The 26,203-nt window shown below is 37.2% G+C and overlaps 1 protein-coding gene across 2 annotated transcripts in view; it reads right to left on the minus strand.

The window, feature by feature from the left end:
* LOC140158986 (PDZ domain-containing protein 2-like) overlaps window positions 1-24,236 on the minus strand; it is a 147,690-nt gene extending 123,454 nt beyond the window's left edge. The window contains exons 1-2 of one of the 2 annotated variants that reach the window (XM_072182286.1): window positions 24,099-24,236; window positions 18,038-18,560 (exon numbers count right to left, since the gene is read on the minus strand). In XM_072182286.1, the coding sequence (XP_072038387.1) occupies window positions 18,038-18,513 (476 nt within the window). In that variant the 5' untranslated portion in view covers window positions 18,514-18,560; window positions 24,099-24,236. Of the gene's footprint in view, window positions 1-4,414; window positions 4,697-18,037; window positions 18,561-24,098 lie in introns of those variants that run through there. The other variant, XM_072182287.1, reaches the window with a different exon arrangement.
* Between the last annotated feature and the right edge of the window lie 1,967 nt (window positions 24,237-26,203).

The raw sequence follows: 26,203 nt of genomic DNA on the forward strand, positions 1-26,203 counted from the left end.
TAATAATAATATAATAGCCCTACATTGTAGTCCTACATGTATAATACCGGACTTGAAGAAAAGCTACGAAAGGATGTAGGCCTAGGCCTAAAACTAATCTACATTGTAGAACATGCCACCTGACAGCTTACATGCCTCGAGACAACCTTGTTAAGGCTCCAAAAGAAGAAATCCAATATTCGACCACATCCCGTAAAATTAAGGCAACTTTAATATAAACTGCTCTTGGCATTGTCAAAATGCATGTTATTTTTAAAGCTTGTTAATTAGCATAGTCGTTCAATTGGGCTTTGGGGAACTGCTATTAACCCGACCCCCTTTTTTACCTGACACACTTTGCAGGAAAGCTTAATAAGTGCAACATTATTATAGCCTATGCTTAGTTTGGATTATAAGACTTTTAAAGGTTATTTCAAGTTTGTATAAAATTAGTAGATCAAGCTGGATAAGACTGTAATGTTCAATGCTTTGAAAAGGCGACATCTTCCCACTTCTAAACGCCCCCTCTGCAATGAGGCATTAGGAATCATCGGATATATTCATTTTTTTTTTATGTAAACCAGGTCTTTATCATGGATCATCTACCCCGCCATTACCAGATGAACCATGGGGAGAGCGGAGATTTCTTCGTAAATATGAGGAGTAAATAAAAACCTTTTCCCTGAACATCCAAAATTAGGGTCAGTATTCATTTGTACAGTAAAATCATTTTTGCAAATGTTTAGAAGTGTGTAGAAACTGTAAAAAAAAACTTTTCAGGATGTAAAAAATGTTGAAAGAAAAAAAAAACTTTCCTGGAATTTCCAAAATTAGGGTCAGTATTCATTTGTACAGTAAAACAAAAAAAAACCTTTTTTCCATATTTTCCAGATTAGGGTGGGTTGGTGGAGGCCAAGCAAATAATCTTATTTTTCTGGCCTTACTTTAGGGACCGGTCAATATCTATGTTAAGTTTTAAATAGAGAAAATTGGGGAGATGGATGTTTGTTTCAATGTTGCAATATTGGCGCTGAGTAAGCTGCTGCCTGCAAATTGCATTGTGTCTGTTCAGGTGTGATTAATGTAATTTGACCTGCGGGTCACCATTAAGAGTTTGAAATAAAAACCTAAAAAAAAATCTTGTGTTGTAAGCTTACCAAGGTGCACACATGCTCGTTAATGGCGTCGGTAATCGGCAAAAATCTGGTTGTAAACCCGAAAGTGAACCGGAAATAATCGTTCCTAATTATAGTTCATCAATTCAGCATTATGTTTTAAGCTTTCCTAATGATTTTAACAGCATTCTAAAAATAACCTCCAATAAACGTCCCTCTTTTGGAAAATGCAACGCCCCGGGGCCGACTTTACAAGGAAATCTGGTACTTTTCTGCATCATTTGCATTTCTGTATCATATCTGACAAACTGATTTTGTAAGTTGTCAAAGAATCAGTTATCAACATACATGACATACAAATGTATAGTATGACAGAAATAACACAATGTACAACTGCCAAACATTTTGAATACACATTCCAGCTATATACATTTCCCTGCTTATCTTGCTATGCAAACTACAAAACCAGAATGTCAATATTTAATGGGGGATAAAAATTGTGTATTTCAGATGCTATGCAAAGACAAGTGGTATACGCCACTGTACCGTGTGTACAGTAAACTGGATTGGCAATTTGTAAATATTTTCTAATGAAAATATTATTTGAATTATGGGTTTATCGATAATCGTACAGGTTTGTGAAGGCCGAAGGGGATATCATATCAAGAAAGGTACATATCTATGGGGTTTTATTTCATCAAAGGAATGATCAATTGATGTATGGAAGAGGGAAGGAAATTCAAAATGGTTTGTAAGAACCATTTTGAGTTCACTCCCCCATTTTGTGCCTTAACCCTTTTTTTTAATTCCTACTTTTCTTTCCAAAATGAAAAGGAAACAAGCCAATAAACAAACAAAGAATGGATTAGGATTTCGATTTATTCTACATTGCTTTTGATTTGTTGTTACCAACTTCAAAAACAATATAATCAGTGGGACAATCGGATCTGGAAATTATTTTTAGCTCCTATCCTGCACATATCACCGACTGGTGTGTGCAGCAGGGTTCGATTTACTTTGAAAAATTTGCATAGCAATGTTTAGCGAAAACTGACGGTGTGTGCACTGTGCAGGTGGTTGTAACTTTGGTACAAGTTTTCGAAAAAACAAAATCATGCAAAATTAGGAGTGATTGCCGAATAGGGTGCAACTCTATTATTACAAGACTGCCCTACCCCAACCCTAAACCCTAACCATAAACTCCGTAAACGAGGATCAGACTCAAGTCTAGGAAGTTGCACCCTATTCGGTAATTGTACCCAAATTAGGTATTTCTGGTCATTTTTCAACCACTCAGGCCTTTGTTTAGGCGGGCTCAGCCTCCTACGTAGCTTCACAGGTTGAAGGGCAAAACAAAATTAAGCCTAAAAATATTGGCCAACATACATATGAATACAATGTACAATGCCCAAATAAGGGACTGACAGAATCAGTTAATAACAATTTGGCATGATCCAACAAATATAACGAGGATACGTTCATCAGATAAAGGTCTTCTCACCTCCCGGTCTCACCTGTCATGAGGGGAAAAACAAGGGTTTAAAAAAAAAAGCCTATTGCGATACTATTAGGCCTACAACTATGAGTAAGCATTTCAAATTGGTGCCAGTCATAAGGCAAAGTTATAATTCAATAGTTATAAATAGCTTCACAGATGCAAATGTAACAAACATATTTTTGTTTTTCTACAAATGGAAATATCACTATTAATAAGCAAGATTATATCAAAGTTGAAGATGATAATGATTCAGGACTAAATCACAGACAAAATTGTTTTATTTTTAGTCTCATATTGTTTTCTTGTGTTAAAGAATCAATATTTTGACGTATGCACAGGAAATATTTTTAGTTATAACCTTAAAGCTATGAGATGAGGCAGTTGAGATAATTTGAGAGATGGCGATTTCTTACGCCCACTTCTACCCTTACATCGATTCAAACGCATGCTATTGTGACTGGTCTCAAATGATTTCGCTGGCATTCAAATAGAAGTTAGCATTGGTGTAAGAAATCCCATTATTTTGAATAACTGAATATGGAGGGAACTGCATGTCTGATTGATAGCATAATTGTGATTTCACCTGTACATGTATACAATGTAGTTCTAGTTCATCCACTTTCCCTCTTTACTAAAACTTGTATAAGTATCTTATGATGACATGTCCTACACCCCAATATGCAGTAAGGTATATAATGCATACGCTATTTCTTATTTGTGACGTATACGCGGATTTAGGGTTTCTCTACCGGAAGTCAATTTGTGCCGAAATTCCTTCCCACATATGCGTATTGCATAACAAAGAATATTGATTAACCTCCGAACTGTATCTATTGTTATTCAAAACGCTTAGTGCATTGTGGGAAGGAATTTCGGCACAAATTGACTTCCGGTAGTGAAACCCTAAATCCGCGTATTGCACCTATCTGCGAACCATAGATCTTCATTTAGGGGTGCTACACCTCCCCTCCACATAAACTTTTGAGGTTATGTAACACAAACTGAATGCAAACATTAAATTTGATGCACACCATTCAACATTTAACTGGTTCCAGTTTCTCCAAGCCGTGGAGCGCACTCGTGGATTTTGTATATGTCAGGTCCCCAGGCAAGATAAAGTGTCTTGCCAAAGGGCACAGGGTACATGTACTGGTATTAAGATGGTCGGACCATATGATACTGGTAGCGTGTGACCGCAAGCGACCATGGGCAGACTATTATAGTCTTGCCATCTTTTCCCAACGATGCTAATTAGCATAGTTACAGTCCAAGTTACTGTGATCGGACTATCGGTAGTACAAACAACTAGCCATGTGACCCGCACAATGCGTCATCCGATCATGCATTTCAGCGTGAAATCAAGCAACTAAGTACACAGCCGTGTGACCATACATTGTTTAGTCAACTACAGTCGGACAATGGTAATGAAAACGATGGTCGGATAACGCAATTATGTACATCTGACCAGGGTCTAAGATTTCAGAGGATCATAATCAAGAAGAAAAAATCAAACTACAAGAGGTATGTGATGTCAATGATTGCCAACTGGATGGGGCTTGACTTTGTTGCCGACAATTGGCAGATCACTGCCTAATCAACCCGGGTAATCAAACACTAAACCCTTATCAGGTAAAAAGAAATGATGTATGATAACCCTTTCCCAATTGTAAGTCCTTGCCTGTTATGCTGACTACATCCCTATCCTGTAAGCTTACGATATCCATGTAACCCTATTCACATCACTGAAGATGCACAACTTCACCACAACAAAACTGTGATAAAAATGAGAGAATTCTCATCAATGATACCAAATCTGACTTACACTTTGGCTGCACTACCACAAGTATCAACCGCCATACTATCCCTATTATCCACCGAATCACTATCGGCTAGCGACACCATGTTGGAGCACTGACGATAAGATGGTCCGGTAGCGGCCATCCCAAATTGAGATAATCCTGCAGCGGTAGCCATTGATACAGATACGACACCAACAACATCCAAATATTAAAAAAGCCCCTGGCCTGCCTAACACTCCCTCTCTAGTCCTGACTCAAACTAAGCAGGAGAAAGATAACGCCAAATGATTTCAATTTCTACCAAGTCTGGAATACCTACAGCGAATCAAGGCAGTAGGCGGCATGTGATGCTTTGACCTTACCCGAACCAACCGTGTGGGACTGGGACATCCCTTTTTTTTTTACATGTCATGGAGAATTCTACACCATGTACAGGAAATTCATATCAACTGTTAGCTAATACTTTTTGTTTTTTTGCATGCTTATTCATAGATCGTACATGCGTACAGGGGTAAACTTTGATGAAGCAAAAGGGGGTGCTACTAGTAGCACTACTTGCATGGGTCAATGCATGAAATCATAGCTAGCGGGATAATCCACTGCAAACAGGCTCAGTAATACAACCTGCTCTGTAGTGATTACTTATTGATCTTAACATATTCAAGCAATTCTACACACATCAACTGGAACAACCACAGTTAATTACATTTTCAAGTGTATGATAATCGTAGCTACCAATCAAAAGTTACCGCTAAAGTTTTGGCAATTAAAGTGGCCCGCTGTAGTCCCTCAGACATGCTGTCTCGCCTCTTTCCTGTTGGTAGAGTCTAGGGATCCTAGCCAGCGGCAAGTGCTGAAAGCTTACACTCTAACTGTGGAGGAATAGACCATTTAGGCTAAGAGGGAGATTGCAATGGGGAAAGCAGCACCTGGTACAAGTTGGAGAAACTTTTTCCAAATTAAATTTGAGGTGTGGTTTCACCAGTCATTGCTATGGTATATGGAAAAATGATAAAGATCGATATCTTCATTACTCAGGAATGGCGAATATACAGTATGGAACCTTTCTTTAATTTCCCCATGAAAAAATTAAATGTCACAAAGACAACTTGTTTAGTACTCCTACGGACGTACAAATGTAGATCTATATTTCTTCACTTTGCTCCATTTGTAACATAAATCCATGATAATCCATGATTGCACGGTTTAAAATCCATTTTCCTACATGTAGATTATCGGATAGGAATCATTTCTAACACAAAAACATATTACTGTTCTTACTCAATCCCATGTTGCATTTCTGCATTGATCTCCTATATGATGACACTTTAAAGACAAAGTTACTCAAGGATGACTAATTATAGCTTCACAACTTGATGACATTGAGACAAGTTTCAAGGCCTGTCAACATTTATTGATGAAGCTTACTGACAATTTTTGACAATGATTAATCTAGTTAACTTTTAAAAAAATGCAAAAATACATCTGCATGCATGATTGCAGTAGCGCACACATGTAGCAAGTGCTGTTTTTGCCATTATGGCTCAGAACATAGTCTAAAGCTCTCACAGGTAATTATGTAATCGGGTACCCGATTGAATTTTCGGGTGGGAATCCGGTACCAACAGCTAAAATTTTTGAGTCTTTTGGGAAATGTATATCTTCAATACGAGTGGTCAAAATTTTCAAATGATGGACGGCTTTTCTTCCCTAATAGATTAATAAAGTTTACTTGAAGGACTGTCAAATATCAAAAATATTTTTTTTTTAATATGGCATAAAATTTGCATATATCGCAAATTTTTAAAAAAAATCAAAATTATTAGATATCAGAAGGTCATTCCTTATCCTAGCATTCAGAATGCAATTCTATGTGCCTGATGTGCTCTCATGTCACCACAAAAAATACTGTGCAAATGTTGCTATCCGATCCTGGCACTCCTGTGATTCACAGCCTCATCCCACAAAGCTACTTAAAAAATTTATAGCATCAAAAACCTAGGACAACATAATGTTTGTTGTGGCAGAAACTTTCTTGCAGATTTGGTTGTTTGACAAAGATCATCCAATTTGTATTTTCAGGCTGTTGACAGCCCAAAATTACAATCACAGTGGCCTGTGGGACGCTATAATATAGACAGTGCACGATCTGAGGTTACTGTTCCAAACCCAGGCTACTTTTTGTACATTACAATGCATACAGCCCGTAGTATGGCCCTCTATAACAATTAGCGTATGTACGGAATAAAGCGTAGCATCAACACGTCCGTCAATCCGACCACTCACCTTCAATAGGTACTCACTAGGATCCACTTCATGCTCACCCATCAGGACACAGTTCTTTAACCCCAATACATTTGTACATGTACATTCATTGAATGACCTTTGAAAATTTGGGGACAAAAACTCATACTCTATAACTTGAGGTCAAATTTTGCACAATGGTTGTTTAATTGAGGTTATTGAACTATGACATTGGGATGAGGCCATTGTGGTCCATAGTGACTGTACGTTGTTCAGGTGCCTGTGACACAGGTATTGCACTATGCATTTGAGGTCTTAGGCTGAAATAGATACAAAACTTGTCTGTCTCACTTGATAATTGCAGACTATCGGTGCGATCCCATGGGAGCCACAAATTTGACACATAGCAAATATAGTCTGAAATTCTAGGTCTGATCGCAGACCTGATCTGACGATGATTTATAATTGTTTTGTGTCAAATGTAGTACTTTGAAACACCATGGATATGTATATAAAGAAGGAAATGTTTAATGCAAATAAAATGTGAAATAGATTTACAAAATAAACTGCAAGATTGACTTGGTGTTAGGTTTATATTTTAATTTTCATGGTTTTTGGTAAATTGCCATTTGCTTTTGCGGGGCTTTTTGTTGTTCAAGCTTGAAATAATCATTTGGTTCCTGGTACGACAAGCCAAATTTCTATTAAAAAAAATTGAAACATTTCCTACAATTTCTTGTGTTTCTGTATTTGGGAGAGCAAAATTCAGCTCCAACTGCCAACATTTCCCAATGGAATGAACTTCCTTGATCCTCCACTTTTTCCAAAAAAAGAGAAATTTATATTTAATAAAAAGCAAGTCTCTGAAAAAAAAGCGAAATCAAGGGAACTCATTCCAGGGAAATGTGGGATGTGGAGGAAAATTTTGCAGTTTGGAGAGATATTGCTTCCCCAAGTAAGAAATACATGTAAGAAAGTATGGAAAATTGCTATCTTACAGTGAAATTTAAACTTCCCAGGAAATCAACATTTTTCAACCCTGAGCAAGTCATTCATAGAAAGTGCTTTTTTGTCAGTGTCTTTCTTGGATGTATGTAAACATTCTACTGTACACTATTCATCTTTGTCATCCCAAGTGATTACTGGATACACAGCGGTCACTTGTTCAGTTTTAATTTTTGATGTAATTCCCATTTTGATTTCAATCTAAGCTCCCAAACTGCAGTTCAGTCAGTTCCACAGGGTAAAGCGGTCCAAGTTATTCAAGACATAGGAAGTTAGTAATCATTTCCTACCAATGTCATCCATGTCCTGTTTCAGACACGAGTCTATCGTATTACTAGATGGTACGAGGGCGCTCAACCTCTTATGATTACCTACAACCTAATTTCCTTCTGACTCTGCCAAAGTACAGGGAGATTCTTGATGATTTGAAGTTATTATGGCTGAAATGAATAAACTAAATATAATAAATTAAAATTATCAAACGGTACACATGTATGTAAATCTTGTGCCACTCAATTACAAATCCAAAATTTTGAAAATTTCATTAAAGGGGGGTAACCCTAGATTGGTTTTGGATATGGATTGTCTTTAAAACTACATAATAATATCAAATATCGTCCCCTTTATGCTACTTCGTGAAAAAACGAGAGCATTTTCAGCGTAATGTGAATAAATAGCAAAATTCGCAATCCAATACCTTGGTATGCGTGAATTGCATTCTGGACAGGCAAGCAACAACAACATATGCCGTAATTCCCTTCGTCGTGCACTGACATGACAATCAAGCTCCACTAGTCAAGTTCCGATACTAAGTTGTGACACTAGTTTTAATAAATATATGATAGGCCTACCACTAACCACAACCAGTTTCGTCTTTATATCGTTCATGATAGATTTTTGTGTATAAATGATGGCAATAGCCATGCCATTATCGACAAGAACAAAACAGACCTGACGACAATGCTGCAAATGCACGTATAAAATTGAACGGATTTTTTTTGTTTTAACTCTTTTTCGTACCATTTCAGAAAAAAAAGGAAACAAAAATATATTTCCTCTTACAATATGTACATTTCAAATGAATGTAAAAAAACTTTTGGTTAAAAATGGAAAGGAAAAAGAGAACTATTACCGGGTATTGAACCGGGTACCTCATGGGTAAAACATAACGCGCTAATCAACTGAGCTATTTGGCCCGCTTCGTTCATGAAGGAATTTTTAGATCTATATACTACCGCCGTAAAGCTGGAGTCTCCCGGGGAGTCTCCTCAGCAGTTAGTGTGGTTCGCTCTTTGCACAGAATGTGAATGACGCGAAACAAAAGTAGCTGTTGAGGAGACTGAATATTCATTCATAATTCTCTACCCAGAAATCCGACGTAAAAATAGTATTTAGAAATTGGTAGCCTGTAAAGGCCGATGTTTTTCATGATTTCTCCGGAAATACATCGACTTGGGGCGTCAAACTTCAGGATAGTAATGAGAAAAATAGTATCTATTATGTGATACCAAAACCTCATCAACAATGAAAAATATCGGGGGGATGATGCTGTCGATCGGGTTACAGACCTTTAAATTACTTTCTATCAATAACTATTTTGTATTTTCAAATGACTCATTGTTGTTTAATTTTTTAATTTTCACCTTTTTACGGGTCATAAGTACTGTGAAAATGCAATGAAATTACAGTAGTGAACATCTTGTTCTACACACTTTTCACACTAAATATTACTACAATGTACCATTTTGTAGTGATGCCTTCTTCAAATGACATTGTATCGTTTAGGGCTGTTTCTTAAATGTAATTTGCCTTTACATTTATGCACAAACCAACAAGATAGCAAATTTACAAGTTGACAAGGCATCATGTAAGCATCACAGTGTGGAAGATTGCTACAGTAAGCATTATTCAACAAGAGCTGTTGAGATAAACATAGTAAAATGAAGATTCATTGAGCATCCTGACAAAATGATGGAATAAGCACCAAAGGGTATTCCTGACCATACCGACTCTCAAGTCATGTCACTATGACAACTGCACAAAGAGAATTTCCTATTTTCTAACAGAAAGGAAACTACCCTACATGAAAACCTTCAGGTCAAGCCAATATGAACACAATATGTCAGAAAAAAATTGAATATTTAATATAGATCTAGACAAAAGAATGTATGTGATCTAATCAGCAATGATATTAATACAGCATTGGGCTATAATTTGCTTATTTGGAACACATGTCACATAAAATGATGGGTTTATTTTTCAATTTTAATATAATTATTTTAGATGTAATTCTGACATCACATTGAATTAAAAAAAAAAAAGCAATTCAGGTGACCTAGAATTTAGAAATGTGTTAAATGTGTTATCAATCATCACCCGCTATATATAAATTATAACTATGTATGCATAGGTCTGCCATAACATAATTCAGTATTTTACCGGGGGTAGATCAAATATGCTTATAAATTGTAGATACAGTATTATTTATTGCATTTGTGGGGGATGGTGATGATTACGTTTATCTTCTTTTTGTTACGTTTTCATCATTCAAGGCTGAAAACGATGGCAACATTTAGAGCTGATTTGCCAAACCTCTGTCAGGGGCCTTGGGTTTTACAAAGGCACACACACTGCAGTGCATTCACACACCAGGCAAAAAAAGCAATCAATCGGAAAAAGTCTGTAAAATATCCTCCTTCTTATCAAGCTGGATCATAAATTGCTAACTTGAGCAAAGTCCATATTAGTAAAATAATGAACCCAATGAAGCAAATGACCATATCTGTGATATCTGTTTTGTTATTCCTCTCTGCAAGTATTTTTTAAATCTTCTCTCTCAACCCAACATCCCTTGACGTCAATCAATTACTTCAACTGATATATCTTGCCAGATGAATAGGAATACAATCGCTCCGAAATTGGCTGCCACTTGAAAATCTAGCTTATATTAGCTTTTTGATGCATAAAACCTTTCAAAATATATATGTTGCACTGTTCAACCAATCAACAAAATTGTATATATTCCCTGCAGTTTTCACAACTCAAGTTTTCACAACTCAAGTCTTGCTATCAATATTATCATTTATATTTGCTGCCGTAGTGAATAGAGAGATTGCGATTTCCAAACGTAGCATCAAACGTACGTGGAATCTATTCAAAATGCAGTCACAGGAGAGTGATTTTGAATAGATTCCATGTACGTTCGATACGTACATTTGTAAATCGCAATCTCTCTAAATATGTCATACCGGTACCTTTTACTGGTTCATGCTTGGTTTCACCTATTAGCAACCCACCCATTTTGTGTTGTGATCATTTTGATTGTGGTTCCAAACACAGATAGCATGAACCAGATCAATTTTGATGTCACACTACGACGGCGAATAGCACCTTTTCAAATTGTACATGGTGCTTTACATTTACTCTGCTCACACGAGGGTAGCACACCATGTGCCTACCAACAACATTGGTGTTCATATGACTACCCCTAACATCTCCCCATTATACATTTAGGTGGAGTGAAACAAGCAAGATAAAGGACTCAACACACTGGCCCTGACAGGGTTCGTACATGTACCTACAACCTTGTGATCATAAGTCAAATTAAATATCCGTCCAGGGTTGCCAAAAGATTTCAGCCCGAATCGCGGGTCAAATAATCGAAAAGTCGCCCAATTTTTCACTTTACCATTGGTTTCTATGGGGCAGGAAACTAGCGGAAGTCGCGGGAGCCAATGTTGAAAAGTCGCCCAATTTTTTTCTTAACCATTGGTTTCTATGGGACTGGAAATTGTCAAAAGTCGCAGGAAAAATCTTCAAAAGTCGCCCAATTGGGCTACCAAATCGCGGGTTTGGCAACCCTGTATCCATCAACTCCACAAGGCAGCCATTAATCCAATAGTCTTCTTGCACTCTTCTGTGATGTTATATCTGGACAGGGAGGAAATCCCCATCAAACTTCTGAGAAACTATCAAGGATGTACCTACTTCACGGTCAGCCTGTGTTTATACTGCACAGCCATATTCGTGCCTGCCTGGGGGCACTACGATATTGGATGCGATTTGTAAATTCAGTACATGGCTGTAAAGACCCCCCTCCCACATTTTCAGCATTGCTGTTACTCATTTGAAGGACCCGTATATGTTTCTTTTCTTTTTTTTTCAAACCCATGCACTTGTCACCTTGTCACCTAAAGACTAGATTTTCAAACAAGTGGTCAAAAATTTGAAATTTTGTGAAACTATGGATCCAAAACAATAGAAATAAAGGGTTCGAATGACCCTTTAGCAACCACTAAATGGTAACTTTATGCACCAAAAGCTAAAAGAATGTGCCTATGACCCCATGGCACAAGTTAGCATTACCCTGAAGACCTCGCCATAGAACTGTCACCTACAGGTAAGTAATTCTTGGCCAAGATCGAACACTATTAACGCTAGTGGCTCCGCGATAAACACACACGCACATAGCGCGGTACAGAAGAAAGCATAGACATGCCTTACATTGCGTACACGCTTAGTATGCTACATGGACGCAATGCGTCTGTTCCAGTTTGGCCAAGCAATACTTAATGTACCTGTAAGATGCCTTGTGTTTTCAACATTAATGTCAACTTCCATTCAACACTGGTTATTACTTAAGTTTGAAAAGTTTAGCAATTCAATACTAAGGCTTAGAAGTTTTGCCTCTCTACCCAAATACTCTGGATTTTGTAAAAAGTATGTTGTTACCATAATTTAGGTCCAAAGGTCCATTTTTCATCCAAAGTACCTATGCTTTCATTTATCCTTCTTCTAAAATGACCCTTACTTTCATATCAAATTCATGCCCTCCCCCCCCCCCCCTCGTTAGTTTGTATGACTTTGGTTTTTAAATGCATGACAGATTTCCTGTCTTTCTAAAAGAATGTGTGCAAATACTGTTTTACCACCCCACCGGACACAAGAGTGTTGGTCAATTATCACGTAAATTAAGAGGAACCAATTGGGTAGTAATTGGTGGTAATTGGTATCCTGTATAACCACCTATAAGGCATTCACAGTTACTTCCTATTACTAGGATGTGCGTTCAATTTATGCTTGATAAGAAACCCTGCGTGACAGTGTTTTCAGTTTATAGTACTCTTCCCAAACAATACTTTTCACACTTGAGGTACAGTTCTGTACACATGGGCAATTTAAAAGGCTAATTGATATTAAACATTTCAGAACAAAAAAATACCTTAAAGCCTAAACGTCTATGGTGCACTAATTTACATGTAGCAACAGTTGTGCTTGTTTTGCTTGCACTAATTTACATGTAGCAACAGTTTTATCATTTTTTTAATCAACTGAAAATGATCCTGGTTTAGGTCCAGGGACTCTCCATATTAGCACTGGCTTCTGTGCTGTACTCTGATACCTGTATGATGATTTTCCAACTCGCTATCCGAGAGGCGTCGAGAGGCATCGCGGTTTGTGGAACGGGGCTAGTTCTACTCCATATCAGTGGAAAAAAATAACAAATTGAACCCCCCCCACACACACATAGCATAAAACCTGATATGGATCCAAAGCTCACACACCCATCAATATAATATTTGGAGCCAGGTTTTCTGTCTAACTCTTGTGTGAAAGTCTTCTTGCTTTTATTTCTATCTCATAAAAGTGGGTCGTCATTCGTCAATGCTGGCCTTATTGGCCCTTTCACCAGTCCATTCATCATTTTAAAATCTTTCTAGAAGTAATTTGATATATATTTTGTCTGTTTTTTGTTGGAAATGAAAGTTTTCATGGATATCACACTGACCCTTTCACATAGATATGTCATTATTACCAAAGAAGATGTACTTACATCTGCCAATTATACCTCATATAAATAAATCCATATCTATGATCTGTCATAAAGGCCTGAATTTGTAGAATCCAAATAATCAATGAGATCAATGACAAGCTCATAAACCGGATGCATCAATATCAATACTGTAACTACTGATGCTGCAATGTGTTTCTTCTGGCATGAAAGCCTCAAGTGACTTATTGATTAACTTATGTAAATGCTCCACCCATGAATATGATCCAATTTGGCAGTAATTAGCATGCACAAGGCCAGGGAATGAAATTATGAAATCCAAAATCCTTATTCCAGTATTGGTGAGAACCTCTAAGAACCGGGTGATCACAGGGTTGCCAAACCCGCGATTTGGTAGCCCAATTGGGTGACTTTTGAAGATTTTCCCCAGCGACTTTTGACAATTTCCTGTCCCATAGAAACCAATGGTTAAGAAAAAAATTTGGGCGACTTTTTCAACATTGGCTCCTTGATTTCCGATAGTTTCATGCCCCATAGAAACCAATGGTAAAGAGAAAAATTGGGCGACTTTTCTATTATTTGACCCGCGATTCGGTCTAAAATCTTTTGGCAACCCTGGGTGATCAGCAACCACCACTTGTGGCACAATGCTGCATTCCAAATGGCACAAGACCGATGGCGATATTATGGGGCCTACATGTATGACCTCGAGGCGGGTACATGATTCCACCCATTAGTCGCAGGGGGCATTCGGGGCACTTAAGAATTTTCTCCTTTAAAAAATTAAAAGGAGTTTAGTTGAAACTGCTGTTCTAGAAAATACAAAGGCTTTAATTTTAATAATGATTGAAAACAGGATCTATCTACTAATAATACACGCAACAAAAATACTACTCATAAATAGTGCATAGTGCAATGACCCTTATGATGAAATGGTGTTATCCATTTATTGACCACGTTATGGCAAAGCTATATAATTACTATGCCAACAGGCGGATTGAGAATATGCAAGCACCATACCAGTACTAGTTTTAGCCTACAACTTTGACAAGTCTAAATGTACTTCTGAAACAGTCTCTTTCAAAATCGATGAAATTATGGACCACTACCATAAATCTTAGTCCGATGAGTAGGAACTGATCTATATTGCTCAATCAAGATGAACTGTGAAAGTCCACCAACCGGACTATTGGGACTAATAAATCTTGTGTCTCTTTCCTGTACTTTTATCAATTAAGACATAAAGCGTTGTTGCCCTAACAAGCACTCTACACTGTGTGTTAATAAGACTTTTCCTTGATGTGTATTGTAACTCGTACTGAATCACAGTCCAGAATGTGTAAAACATAATACAAGTTGAACCTTACCACTGTGGGATCATATTCATCATGGTCAACACACCATCTTTAAAATTCAAATAAAAAGCAAATACCTGTCTTCGTAATTTAGAGACGTGAGAATCAAGTTTACAACAAATCAAAAGTGAAACATCCCAAGACCTTGTCTTCTCACTTGCCTGGTGATTTTCTTGAGGCTTATTTACTGATTTGTTTGGGAACTAGATCATCTATTTCAAAATATAAACTAGAGTCAACAGACGCTGAATACAAGCCGCAATTTGACCCCTATAACTTGACCCCTGGGTTACGGATGGGGTCAACTGGCAACTGCTCTTGCATTGTGCTTAGGATGTCATAAGAAATATTCCTGGTGAATTTCAGCTTAATCGGAACTTATACATGGATTTTGATTTTTTGAAAATTTTGATTGACCTTTTGACCCCTTAATGACCTTTGACCTCAATAAAAAAAAAACCTTGTGTACACCGACAAAATGCATTGTTCCAATTTTAAATTAAAAATTCTAACATGTTTAGTTCTTGAGATAAAAATTCTTGAAGTTATTCAGCTAAAAACAGGAAGTGACCCCTTAATGACCTTTGACCCCAAAATAAAAAATACCATGCATACATCAGGGAACACTAATTCATGTATGTTGGTTATATTATTCTGGTCTGTTTACATTTTGAGATAAAAATTTTTTGAACACTTTTGGTTTTTGACCGGAAGTAACCCCTTAATGACCTTTGACCCCAAACCTGTAGGCATCCTAAAGACCCTGGCTAGTAGCAATGCATGTGTGCTAATGGCGACTCTCTGCTATATATTTTGTAAAGACAGTGATTTTTTGAATATTTTTAGCTTTCAGACCGGAAATGACCCCTTAATGACCTTTGACCTCAATTCTTTTAGGAAGTTTTAAGCACTGCCACATGTTGATTCATATGCATGAGTCACATGATCATTGCATGTAATTTGTGGAAGGAGTAGCATTTTTGTGAAATCACATTTTTGACCATTATAGCTAGGTCAAAGGTCACAGCGAGGTCAAAGTCAAATGGAAGGTTTGGCCTAGCCCAATGGTCATTTGGGTCAACTTTGGTTGAAATCTGTCAATCCCTTGCGGAGCTACATGCAGTTGATTGCGGTTGCCAGAAGAAAGAAGAAACTAGAGTCAACAGACTCTGAGTACAAGCCGCCGCAGTTGACCTTTGACCCCTAAACTTTGACCTTTGGGGTCATAAATATTATTATATTTTTAACATGTTTAGAATGTCGTAAGAATAATTCCTGTTGAATTTGAGCTCGATTGGACCAATTTCGAAATTTGACCTTTGACCCCTATAACTTGACCCTTGGGTCACGAATGGGGTCAACTGCTCTTGCATTGTGCTTAGGATGTCATAAGAAAGATTCCTGGTGAATTTCAGCTTAATCGGAACTTATACATGGATTTTGATTTTTTTAAATTTTTGATTGACCTTTGGACACCGTTAAAGAAATTTGACCTCAATGAAAAAAAACCCTTATGTACACCGACAAAATGCATTGTTCCAATTTTAATTAAAAAATTCTAACATGTTTAGTTCTTGAGATAAAAATTCTTAAAGTTATTCAGCTAAAAACAGGAAGTGACCCCTTATTGACCTTTGACCCCCAAAATAAAAATACCATGCATACATCAGGCAACACTGATTCATGTGTGATGGTTATATTACTCTGGTCTGTTTACATTTTGAGATAAATTTTTTTGAATATTTCGGTTTTTGACGGAAGTAACCCCTATAATGACCTTTGACCCCAAAACTGTAGGCATCCTAAAGACCCTGGCTAGTAGCAATGCATGTGTGCTAAAGGCGACTCTCTGCTATATAATTTGTAAAGACAGTGATTTTTTGAATATTTTTAGCTTTCAGACCGGAAATGACCCCTTAATGACCTTTGACCTCAATTCTTTTTAGCAAGTTTTAAGCACTGCCACATGTTGATTCATATGCATGAGTCACATGATCATTGCATGTAATTTGTGGAAGGAGTAGCATTTTTTGTGAAATCACATTTTTGACCATTATAGCTAGGTCAAAGGTCACAGCAAGGTCAAAGTCAAATGGAAGGTTTGGCCTAGCCCAGTGGTCATTTGGGTCAAGTATGGTTGAAATCTGTCAATCCCTGGTGGAGTTAGAGCATTTTGATTGGTTGCCAGAAGAAAGAAAGAAAGAAAGAAAGAATTGGAAGAAGACAGAACAAGCCGACATTCGTCGTCGGCTTGTAAGAAAGAAGAAGAAAAAGAATTGAGAAGAGACAGAACAAGCCGACATCCGTCGTCGGCTTGTAATCAGCAAATAGAGGATTTTTTCCCATTCAGAATCAATAACACAAAGGACACAAACTGATCCAATTCAGAAGAAGCCAAAGTTTCAATTCTCTTGTCATTCCAAAATGGAACATAAATCCTGGTAGGAGAACTTTTCACTACAGATCATGTTATTAACTTGGTATAGAGTCCCTCAAGACATCCGTGGAAACTTTTATTCAATGACCGTTCATACTTTTAAAACTATATTTCAAAATTGTAATTAGACTTAATTATTTGATTTATCAAATTCCACAAATTTATATAATATTTTGTCTTTTACTTTCTATTTGATTGTAAAACTTGTACAATGTTATAATTCTATTACTGTATAACGTAATTATTATTTGACATGATGTACAATGTAAATAGTGTATTTATGTAACTTTTGCTTCCATGCATTGCTTTTAATTTTTATCAAATTTTCTATTATTTATATTGTGTGTTGTAAATTGTCACTCAGGGCCCCCTTGGAGATCAGTACCAGTTACTGAAGGGGCTACCCTGGTTAAAGAAAGAATAAATAAATAAATAAAGCTACTAATGTCAACATCCAAGTGTAATCACTTGGCTGCTTGTTTTAGAGGGCAACATCAGATTATTGTTTTCATTTGAATACAGTGTCTCATTCATACCGCGGAATGTGGGCATGTTGCCTATGGGGGGTCGACGCTAAGTCAGGTATTCGTGAGCGAACTCAAAAATAGCACAAATTGCACGAGCATAAGCAAAAGAGACTTCATGTGTGAGATGAGCAATGTCGCCAGGTCTGCACACTGTACCGGCGTCAGCTGAATTCAAGTACGCTTAGAGAGCACAGGCATGGTTATATTCCAATCTGTGTGTTATTAATCTATGGTCTCATTATGTGTAACAGAATCAAAATGTTTTACCATTTCTACAATTTACTTACCTTGCTCTTTGTACAGAGCATCTTTCCATCAAGTACCCATTGATCTCAAGTATCTCATCCCCTATCTTCAACTTCTCATCCTGGTAGGCATACCCATTAGGTACAACCACCGATATCTTAATATTTCCAATTGAACGAATTGCCGGCAGGTTGGACGGCACTGCTCCTGGACTTGTAAAACTACCACCTCTATTCCCCGACTGTATCAACTGAATACCAAACTCTAAGATGCTTTTCGGAGGATTTTCAAAAGTCAACACCAAGATTTCTTCTCGGTCCCGACTGTCCTGCCGCACAATGGGACCATGTTTAGTTAGCTTACTGGTTGGGACAAGACTTTTGATGCATGATGCCAGGACATTGAATGTCCTGTTCACTTCTCCCTGGAGTTGTTGATTGTATTGATTGTGAGCAGAAGCTCGATAATCCTGCAGTACTTGGAGACATCGTTCTGCATTCGCTTCACTTATAGGCATGGTTCTGTCTGGTCAACTGGGTACAACCATTTCCTATCTGGCATAACCTGAAGTAATGAACAAGTGGTTTCAACAATTAACCGACAGGATGTAATCAACATAAATTGAACTCAATTAATATTTCCTTGAAAAATTGCCGTTACCATAACAATTTTCACTTGGATGTCTTTTATCACTAATTACCCCACCTGTGTGTCACTGTACAAATTAAACAAATCTTTGATTGAATTTACATTTCACAATCACTTCATGAGTATGATATAATCCAGACAAATTAATATAAGTTTTGTGTAACATATGACCTCAACAGCGACCTCTTTTCCTGCATTCTGTCTTTTGAGTCACTTCATTACAAACCAAGTGTTCATGACACACTCATTTTTTTTCAGTGTCATCAACATTACTAATCTGTGTTTTTCCCGTGCGACTGCATTTAGGAAGTTCAGGTATTGGTCAATATTACGGTATTAATAGTAGGAAGATCTTGATCACAGCGTAAGTATTTGGTTGACATTTAGAGTGCCTCTACAGCAACCTTGCAAGTGTATTATTCAGCTGCTTGCTTTCCCTATTTTCACCTAATGTGACTTCATTAGACACACTCCAAAAATTATGTGTGAGCCAACATGAATAATGGCAATGTGTGAGCCAACATGAATAATAAGGTTGACTTTAGAAGTTTAAAAGCATTACATAGATAATATCGGAGTTGTACATGTAAATCCTTAACAAGAATCATGAATTTTAATGACAAGAGTGGCCAAAATGATATATCAAGGTATTAAGCATACCCAAAAGTGCCAAATATTAAATAATGCTTGTTCAATTAGGGGACATTTGTCCATTTTGATTTCTGAATACCTGTTAGACAACAATTAAAGACTAGTCTTACAATAAAATATTAATTTTAATTCAACAACTCCTCCTATACCTTTGTACAGGAGCCAACCATTGTTAATCCGTGATGAATCCACACTTTTACTGTAAGCGTATACTGCGAACGCTTGAGCGAGACTACAGCGTTACTGCGAGAGCGCATAAAATTCGTCATGCCTGGAACCTTTATGCGTATGCAAGCTTACAAGTTGAATCCAGTATTTTTCAGGTAGCGACTAAACTTTGCCGTTTTATTTTGTAGTTTTATTGCTGATATTAACAGAGAAATCATCAAGTTTTTGTAAGGCTTAGTGACAATGATTAACTGACATTTCCTCGTGAAATAATCGTGAATTATACGATTTTTAGCTTCTTTTCGTTGTTGAAAGGGATATTTATAGTAGGAAGATCTTGATCACAGCGTAAGTATTTGGTTGACATTTAGAGTGCCTCTACAGCAACCTTGCAAGTGTATTATTCAGCTGCTTGCTTTCCCTATTTTCACCTAATGTGACTTCATTAGACACACTCCAAAAATTATGTGTGAGCCAACATGAATAATGGCAATGTGTGAGCCAACATGAATAATAAGGTTGACTTTAGAAGTTTAAAAGCATTACTTAGATAATATCGGAGTTGTACATGTAAATCCTTAACAAGAATCATGAATTTTAATGACAAGAGTGGCCAAAATGATATATCAAGGTATTAAGCATACCCAAAAGTGCCAAAGTCATTTTTGCAAAGGTTGCGTACGCTAATAATTTGACATTTAACGGAAAACGTGTGTGACAGCCCTCCGACTGTATATGTTTTCATTGGGGAAACCATTCTGGACTAAGTCTAAGCTTGGTTCCACAAAAATCTGAAAAAGGTATCAATATATAATTTGCTCTCAATTGTAGGTAACATTTCATAATAATCATGCTGAGTTTGAATGTGTGCCAAAAATCCCTTGCCCCCCCTCTCGGCTTGCCAAAAATTGCTTCCCCCCCCCCCCCTTACGGGTCGCCAAAAATTTCTTGCCCAATTTTAACCTCCCCAAGGGCTCATAATTATTGCACAGCCCCTGAAAATCAGGCAAAGTGAGAATAAAGAAAGTTTGCTGAATATTTCACCAAGTAGTGTAATTTATAAAGGTGTTATATCATTTTGTATAAATCCACAATTTTCCTTGCATGCCCTGTACATAGTAAATCATGTGTCTAAAAAAATGGCAATGTGATACATTTTGCAAAACTAATGGTGCATGCAGGGGTGCATGTAACTTTTTGCTGGTGCATGTAGGTTTTTTATTCTACATGCACCAATGCATGTAATTTTTTGTTGTAAATCAAACCCTGATTGTACTGCCGGACTACTGGCAATGACGTGGTATACATATCTGTCAAAAGCCAAAACTCAACACATGCCACAAGGCACGGTAACATTGATTCCCATGTTCCCTTTACTTGCTTGACAGGATTCATTTCAGCAACAATTGTGACAGATTTGTGCAGGCCGTCATTGTTTATCCAGCACGCTTTCTACAGTGTGGGGGTTTGGAATTCCGAAAATGGGTAAAAACGGTGGGGGTTAAAATTTTGCTGTATTAAGGGTGGGTTTCTAAAATGCGTGTGAGCAATATATAAAGCGTGTGGGTACAGCTACAATGTACCAATTGAAAAAATATTAGTAATTTGATGATTTCTTCAAATTTTCATATTTTGTTTATAAATTTCATATAAAAATTTCGGAAATTAATTTGCTGATGTTTTCAATTTCAACTCATGACCCACGTCACCCATAATAGAATCGACGATCCACAATTTTCATGAATGGCCATGATTAGCCAGTCTCTACACAGCGGTAGTGTAGAGACTGACGTATCGCAATTGATTTGAACAGGATGTCAACCTTTTACCATTCGCCCATGTGTTTCATGATAAACAATCTAATGGTGAAAGTCGTATTTTTCAAAAGATGATTGCAGTGATTAAGTTGTGCCATTAATAATGTCGCAAATGTTTCAGATGAGTAAGAAAATCATGAGTGTTTGTTAAGAGGATAAATTCTTCATCAATTCTGAAATGGATTGATGGTGCACTGCAGATAGTGATAAAACAGACCCGGAAGTGACTGTATAAAACTAGCGCCGATGTTCAGTCTTCCGAATTTGATAAAGTAATTTTGTAAGCTTTGGTCACAAACACTGCAAACGGGTGTCTGTCTAAAAAGCATGGGGGAAATATAAAGGGTGGGGGTTTGACCCCCCTGACAAACAGTGGCCGTGTATCGAGCTGCAACTTAGGCTTTGCTCGAGAAATCTACCCAAGAATTTGCTCACCGATAGCTTCATTGGCTAGAGACCATTGCATTCAAAATCTAGTCGGATTCGCTGTTGCATGACACCGTGTAAAGCAATGGAAGCAGAAGTAAATACACAATTTACTATGTCCAGCGAGGTGGATAAGAGACGGATAAATTGCATGACAGCCTGCCAATTTAAGCTTCCTATAATATCAATTGCACATAACATACGAAGTCACAAACTTACAAACTTCAATATGCACTTCAAATAAAGCAGACCAGCTGTTAATTATTACCGATCCTGCAGAATAACTTACATAATCGTCAATTTCATGGAATCCCGTTGCTCAGAACTGCAAATTTCATATTTATCTGTCAAATGCGCTGTGGATGTGCTCAGAGATTTTATGATGTGCTTCATAAATCACAGGTGTGAAACTGACTTTATACCACTCGCTCGCTTTCGCAGAAAAGCCAGCCTCCGGCACCTTGTGGCACTGGAGCATGACGTCATCATGGACGTCATCATGGACGTGGGCAAAATTTCCGACGGGCGCCATATAACCTGTATTGTGATTGGTTGCAAAAACCATTCATTGCAATCGTAAGCCAATCAATGAACGCAACGACCTTTTACGGTATTAATTAATGTGACCCCCATGTGACTCGCCAGTAAAGTACGTCTAACCTGATTGGTTTACAAAACTACTTCATTGATAATTGCTAAGCCAGTCAGCGTGCTCGATGCTTAACAAAGAGGTTTTCGAGAGGCGAATTCATGTGGTGATCCAGCGATCGAGTATAAATTCAGCTTGACAACTGCTCTCGCAGGTGCAATAACAATACATGGACACAATCACTGACATTTACACAATGAAATAATGAATTCTTTATGACATGCATGGGCTGGATTTTACGATCAAGGTAAGGTTTTCGTCCTGTTTTGTCCCTGCGTGAATATCCTTAGTTTTCAGCATCAAAGACAAAGATACTTGCGATGACCAGTTTTTTGCGGATACTTAAATGATAACAGGTAACTTTTATAGGTCATAGGGTAGAAACGATAGTTGTACAATTGTACAAAATATACATTTTGTTATAGGCCTAAAATGTTTACCAAAATATATTGGTCCACACGTTGTGCATGTATTCAGTTGTTCAACGTATAGCTTAGCTCCATTTCAGCCATGCCCATGTCAGCCGAATTTGATTATTAACTTTTTCCTGTAATTTGATAAACTGCAGTGAAGAGCTCCGCTGAGCTTTCATGCCGGTATATTGAGATGCACCTCACTCTTCACTCAGTATTTTCTATTTTGAAGTTTGTTGGACTTTTTCAACTCGGAAAAACACTGCTCATCAGCAGTACTACCCTGAGTAAAGATAGTCACTTGTGCTGAGCATGAAATTGGTCACTTATCGCTCACTGTTCAAAATGTGACATATCTACACCAATTACAGTCCCGAAACTGTCTACTTTTTAGCCGACCTCAATTCCGAAACATTTAGTGATAGTTAAAAATGCGATCCCCAACCCTTTGGTTACCTTTGGACGAATTTTTCGAAATCTCCATGAGTCTCCGTGTCTGAAATTCCCGGTACAAACATCGAAAATGTCGCAATTCTCAGTTCTCGGTGATGATACTATATCCGCATCGCTGTTTTCATACATGAATATGCATATCTCTGACCCCTGTAAGGTCAAAAACGAGGCGTTGATTTCAACCAATCCGATCCACCGTTTAATAAGCAGCTTGATACTGACGTCATATTTGAGGTGACCAGGAGACAGGAGCTACCATTTTGGTAAACTGAACTCGACTCGTGCGTTGTTTTGGTTCACATAAATCGAACAAAATTTTCAATAACGGGTAATAGTATGATTTCAATTTTTTATTAATGAAGTTACTTGTAGTTTTGAGGAATGACAAAGTTGTTTTTGGAAACTTAGATGTTTGTTTCAACTGATGATGTAGGATCGCAAGGTGAGTGAATTCGTGAAGAGATTTGCTTGTTTGAGTGATAGTAGGATACGGGATGTAGGCTAGTCCTCTGTGTTTGACCGGCTCCGGCGTCTCAATTCACGACGTCTCAATTGCGTACCTGCTTACCAGACAGCAATACTGCGTGTTGCTGTATGGAACCAGATATACAGCAGTACAGTGGTGGGCATGAAATAAGAGGCAGGAATTCTGTACTACTACATTCCTGAATCACTATTAGACACTGACAATGACATTTTGACGCCCACTGTAACGTGCTTCCCTACAACGAACTACTGTATTTTACGTACACAAAGTAAAGTTGTAGAATACCAAACAAAACACCTGTTCCCATTCGAATATCGGTATCGTGTGTAGTATTCGAACGGAGTCGGCACTCGTTTTGCTTCTTTGACCTTAAATTACATGGAAACTTACTACACAGTAACTTCCTTAGCTTCGTAGGATACTTTCAGCACATAGTTCCACTACTTCTTTCTTGCTATTTCGAACGATCTCCGGATTTTGTAGGTATTTCAAAACCTCAATGACTCAGAATTTGTGTATACACACACGGCAGCGTAATCAATAACAACTGATTAATTGATTGATTACCTGCAGTTTGGTGTTTCTATAACTCATTTTCATTTCTCTTTTCAGTTATTTATCTTTTACTAAAATTAATTGAAAATTTCACAATGAATGTAATATCATGTACGTAGTAAGGAACACAGCACAAGTTTTTACTGTGAATATACACCATAAAATGCAAAATTATCATATAGCCGTCACTCACGTCCTGTTTTATATTTTCTGAAATAGAAACACCTAACTACGCGATCTTGACAAATCCAAACCAATGAGGGAGTTATCATAGTTATTTTACTTCTTGACTTTTTTAAAGCCCAATTAGCAGCCTGCCAATTAGTTGATAACTTTTTCGTATGTTTTATTCAACTTTTCATATTTCAATCAACAACAACAACAAAAAAGGATAAGACACAACACTTTACAAAACAGACAACCACAAAAACAAAACACTCACATGCACTCTCACTAATCGGCAACAAATCAGTCAAGTAGGCCTATAAAACGGGTATACCGTATAAAACATGATGTAGGAAAACAAAATATTTTAAAAAGAAATCAATATTCCATTTTTTTTAATGAAAACTAATTTCTATTTTCCCAATAATTTGACCACCCACCTTTATGAGATAGAAAAATAACCAATTAGACTTTTATACAAGAGTAAGGTACAAAACCTGCCTCCAAGATATATTGGGTGTGTGAGCTTTGGATCCATGTTGTTAGCAATGAATTGATAATATTGCCCCCATTTAGCAGCAATTTTCAAAGCTGTCCGTTTAATTTGCTAAATGTTTAAACTGAAAAAAAAAATCAGCCGTAAAACGTTTATTTATTTATTTTCTTTTATTATTAGGCCTATTATTATTATTATTTTGGCAATACATTTTTTGCGGATATGAAGCCCCTGGACCCAGAACCAGCACTAGGATCATCTGTGAGCAAAATAAAATAAAAAGTATCCAAATTTACAATTTTCTATCCAGAAAGAGCAATGATGTAATTTGCGTTCACTTCATAAAAAGATAAAGAAATTCAATTATCATATTTATCTTTTTGTTTCAAATTGACCAATGACAAAAAGGCAATTTACATCTGTGAATATGCGAGGGGCGGTCAATAAGTTCGTAGAATAAGGTACTTGAAAGAGGATTAGCTAAATTATTTCTATCTCACTCTTGAACATAGTCACTGTATACACCCGTCGGAATTTTTCTTGAAACCTTCTATATCAACAAAATGGAAGCGCAGCATACAAATTGCTCCATGAGCCACTCTTCAGTGAAGGCTCACCAGCATTGATCACCAGCAAACCTGTACCTGATAATATGAAGGTATAGGACTTAAAATTCTTATGGAGTGTTCATAAAAACTTTGGTGGGAGGGTTGGAAAATATTGGGGATGGGTTTTGGGTCCTAAAAGGGGGATCAAAAAAAATTCAGTACTTCATAGGGGATCAAAAAATTTGAGGGTAAAATTCTGGGGTAAAATGTACGAGAAGGTATATACATTCCAAACAATTTCAATTTTGCCACTCAAGCTACAAATCAACAAAATGTGCGCACTTTATAATTTGGGTGTATCACTATGACTCCAATGAGTAATAACTCTAAACGGTAATTTTTAGCTAAGAGTTAATGACCATAGGGGTAGATTCCCCCAATATTTTGATAGGGGGTGGTCCATACAATCATCCCCCCAATGTTGATGCCTGTATATGGGTTTCTAACCAAAATTAACCCCATATTTGGTCATTTTAAACTAAAAAGTGCCAATTTTTTGTCATTTCGCTCAAATTAATTCCAGTTTTGTACTATATTTCACAAAATAGCTTCAATATGACATATGTAGGCTACTCTCTAAATGTAAAAGAGTGAAAACTCACTCCCCAAAAGAGTGATTCACTTATAAGACCACTCAAAAAAGAGTGAAATGTGTTTTTTAACTTTAAAAC

Source organism: Amphiura filiformis, chromosome 8 (genome assembly GCF_039555335.1).
Source record: "Amphiura filiformis chromosome 8, Afil_fr2py, whole genome shotgun sequence".
NCBI classification, from domain to species: Eukaryota; Metazoa; Echinodermata; class Ophiuroidea; order Amphilepidida; family Amphiuridae; genus Amphiura; species Amphiura filiformis.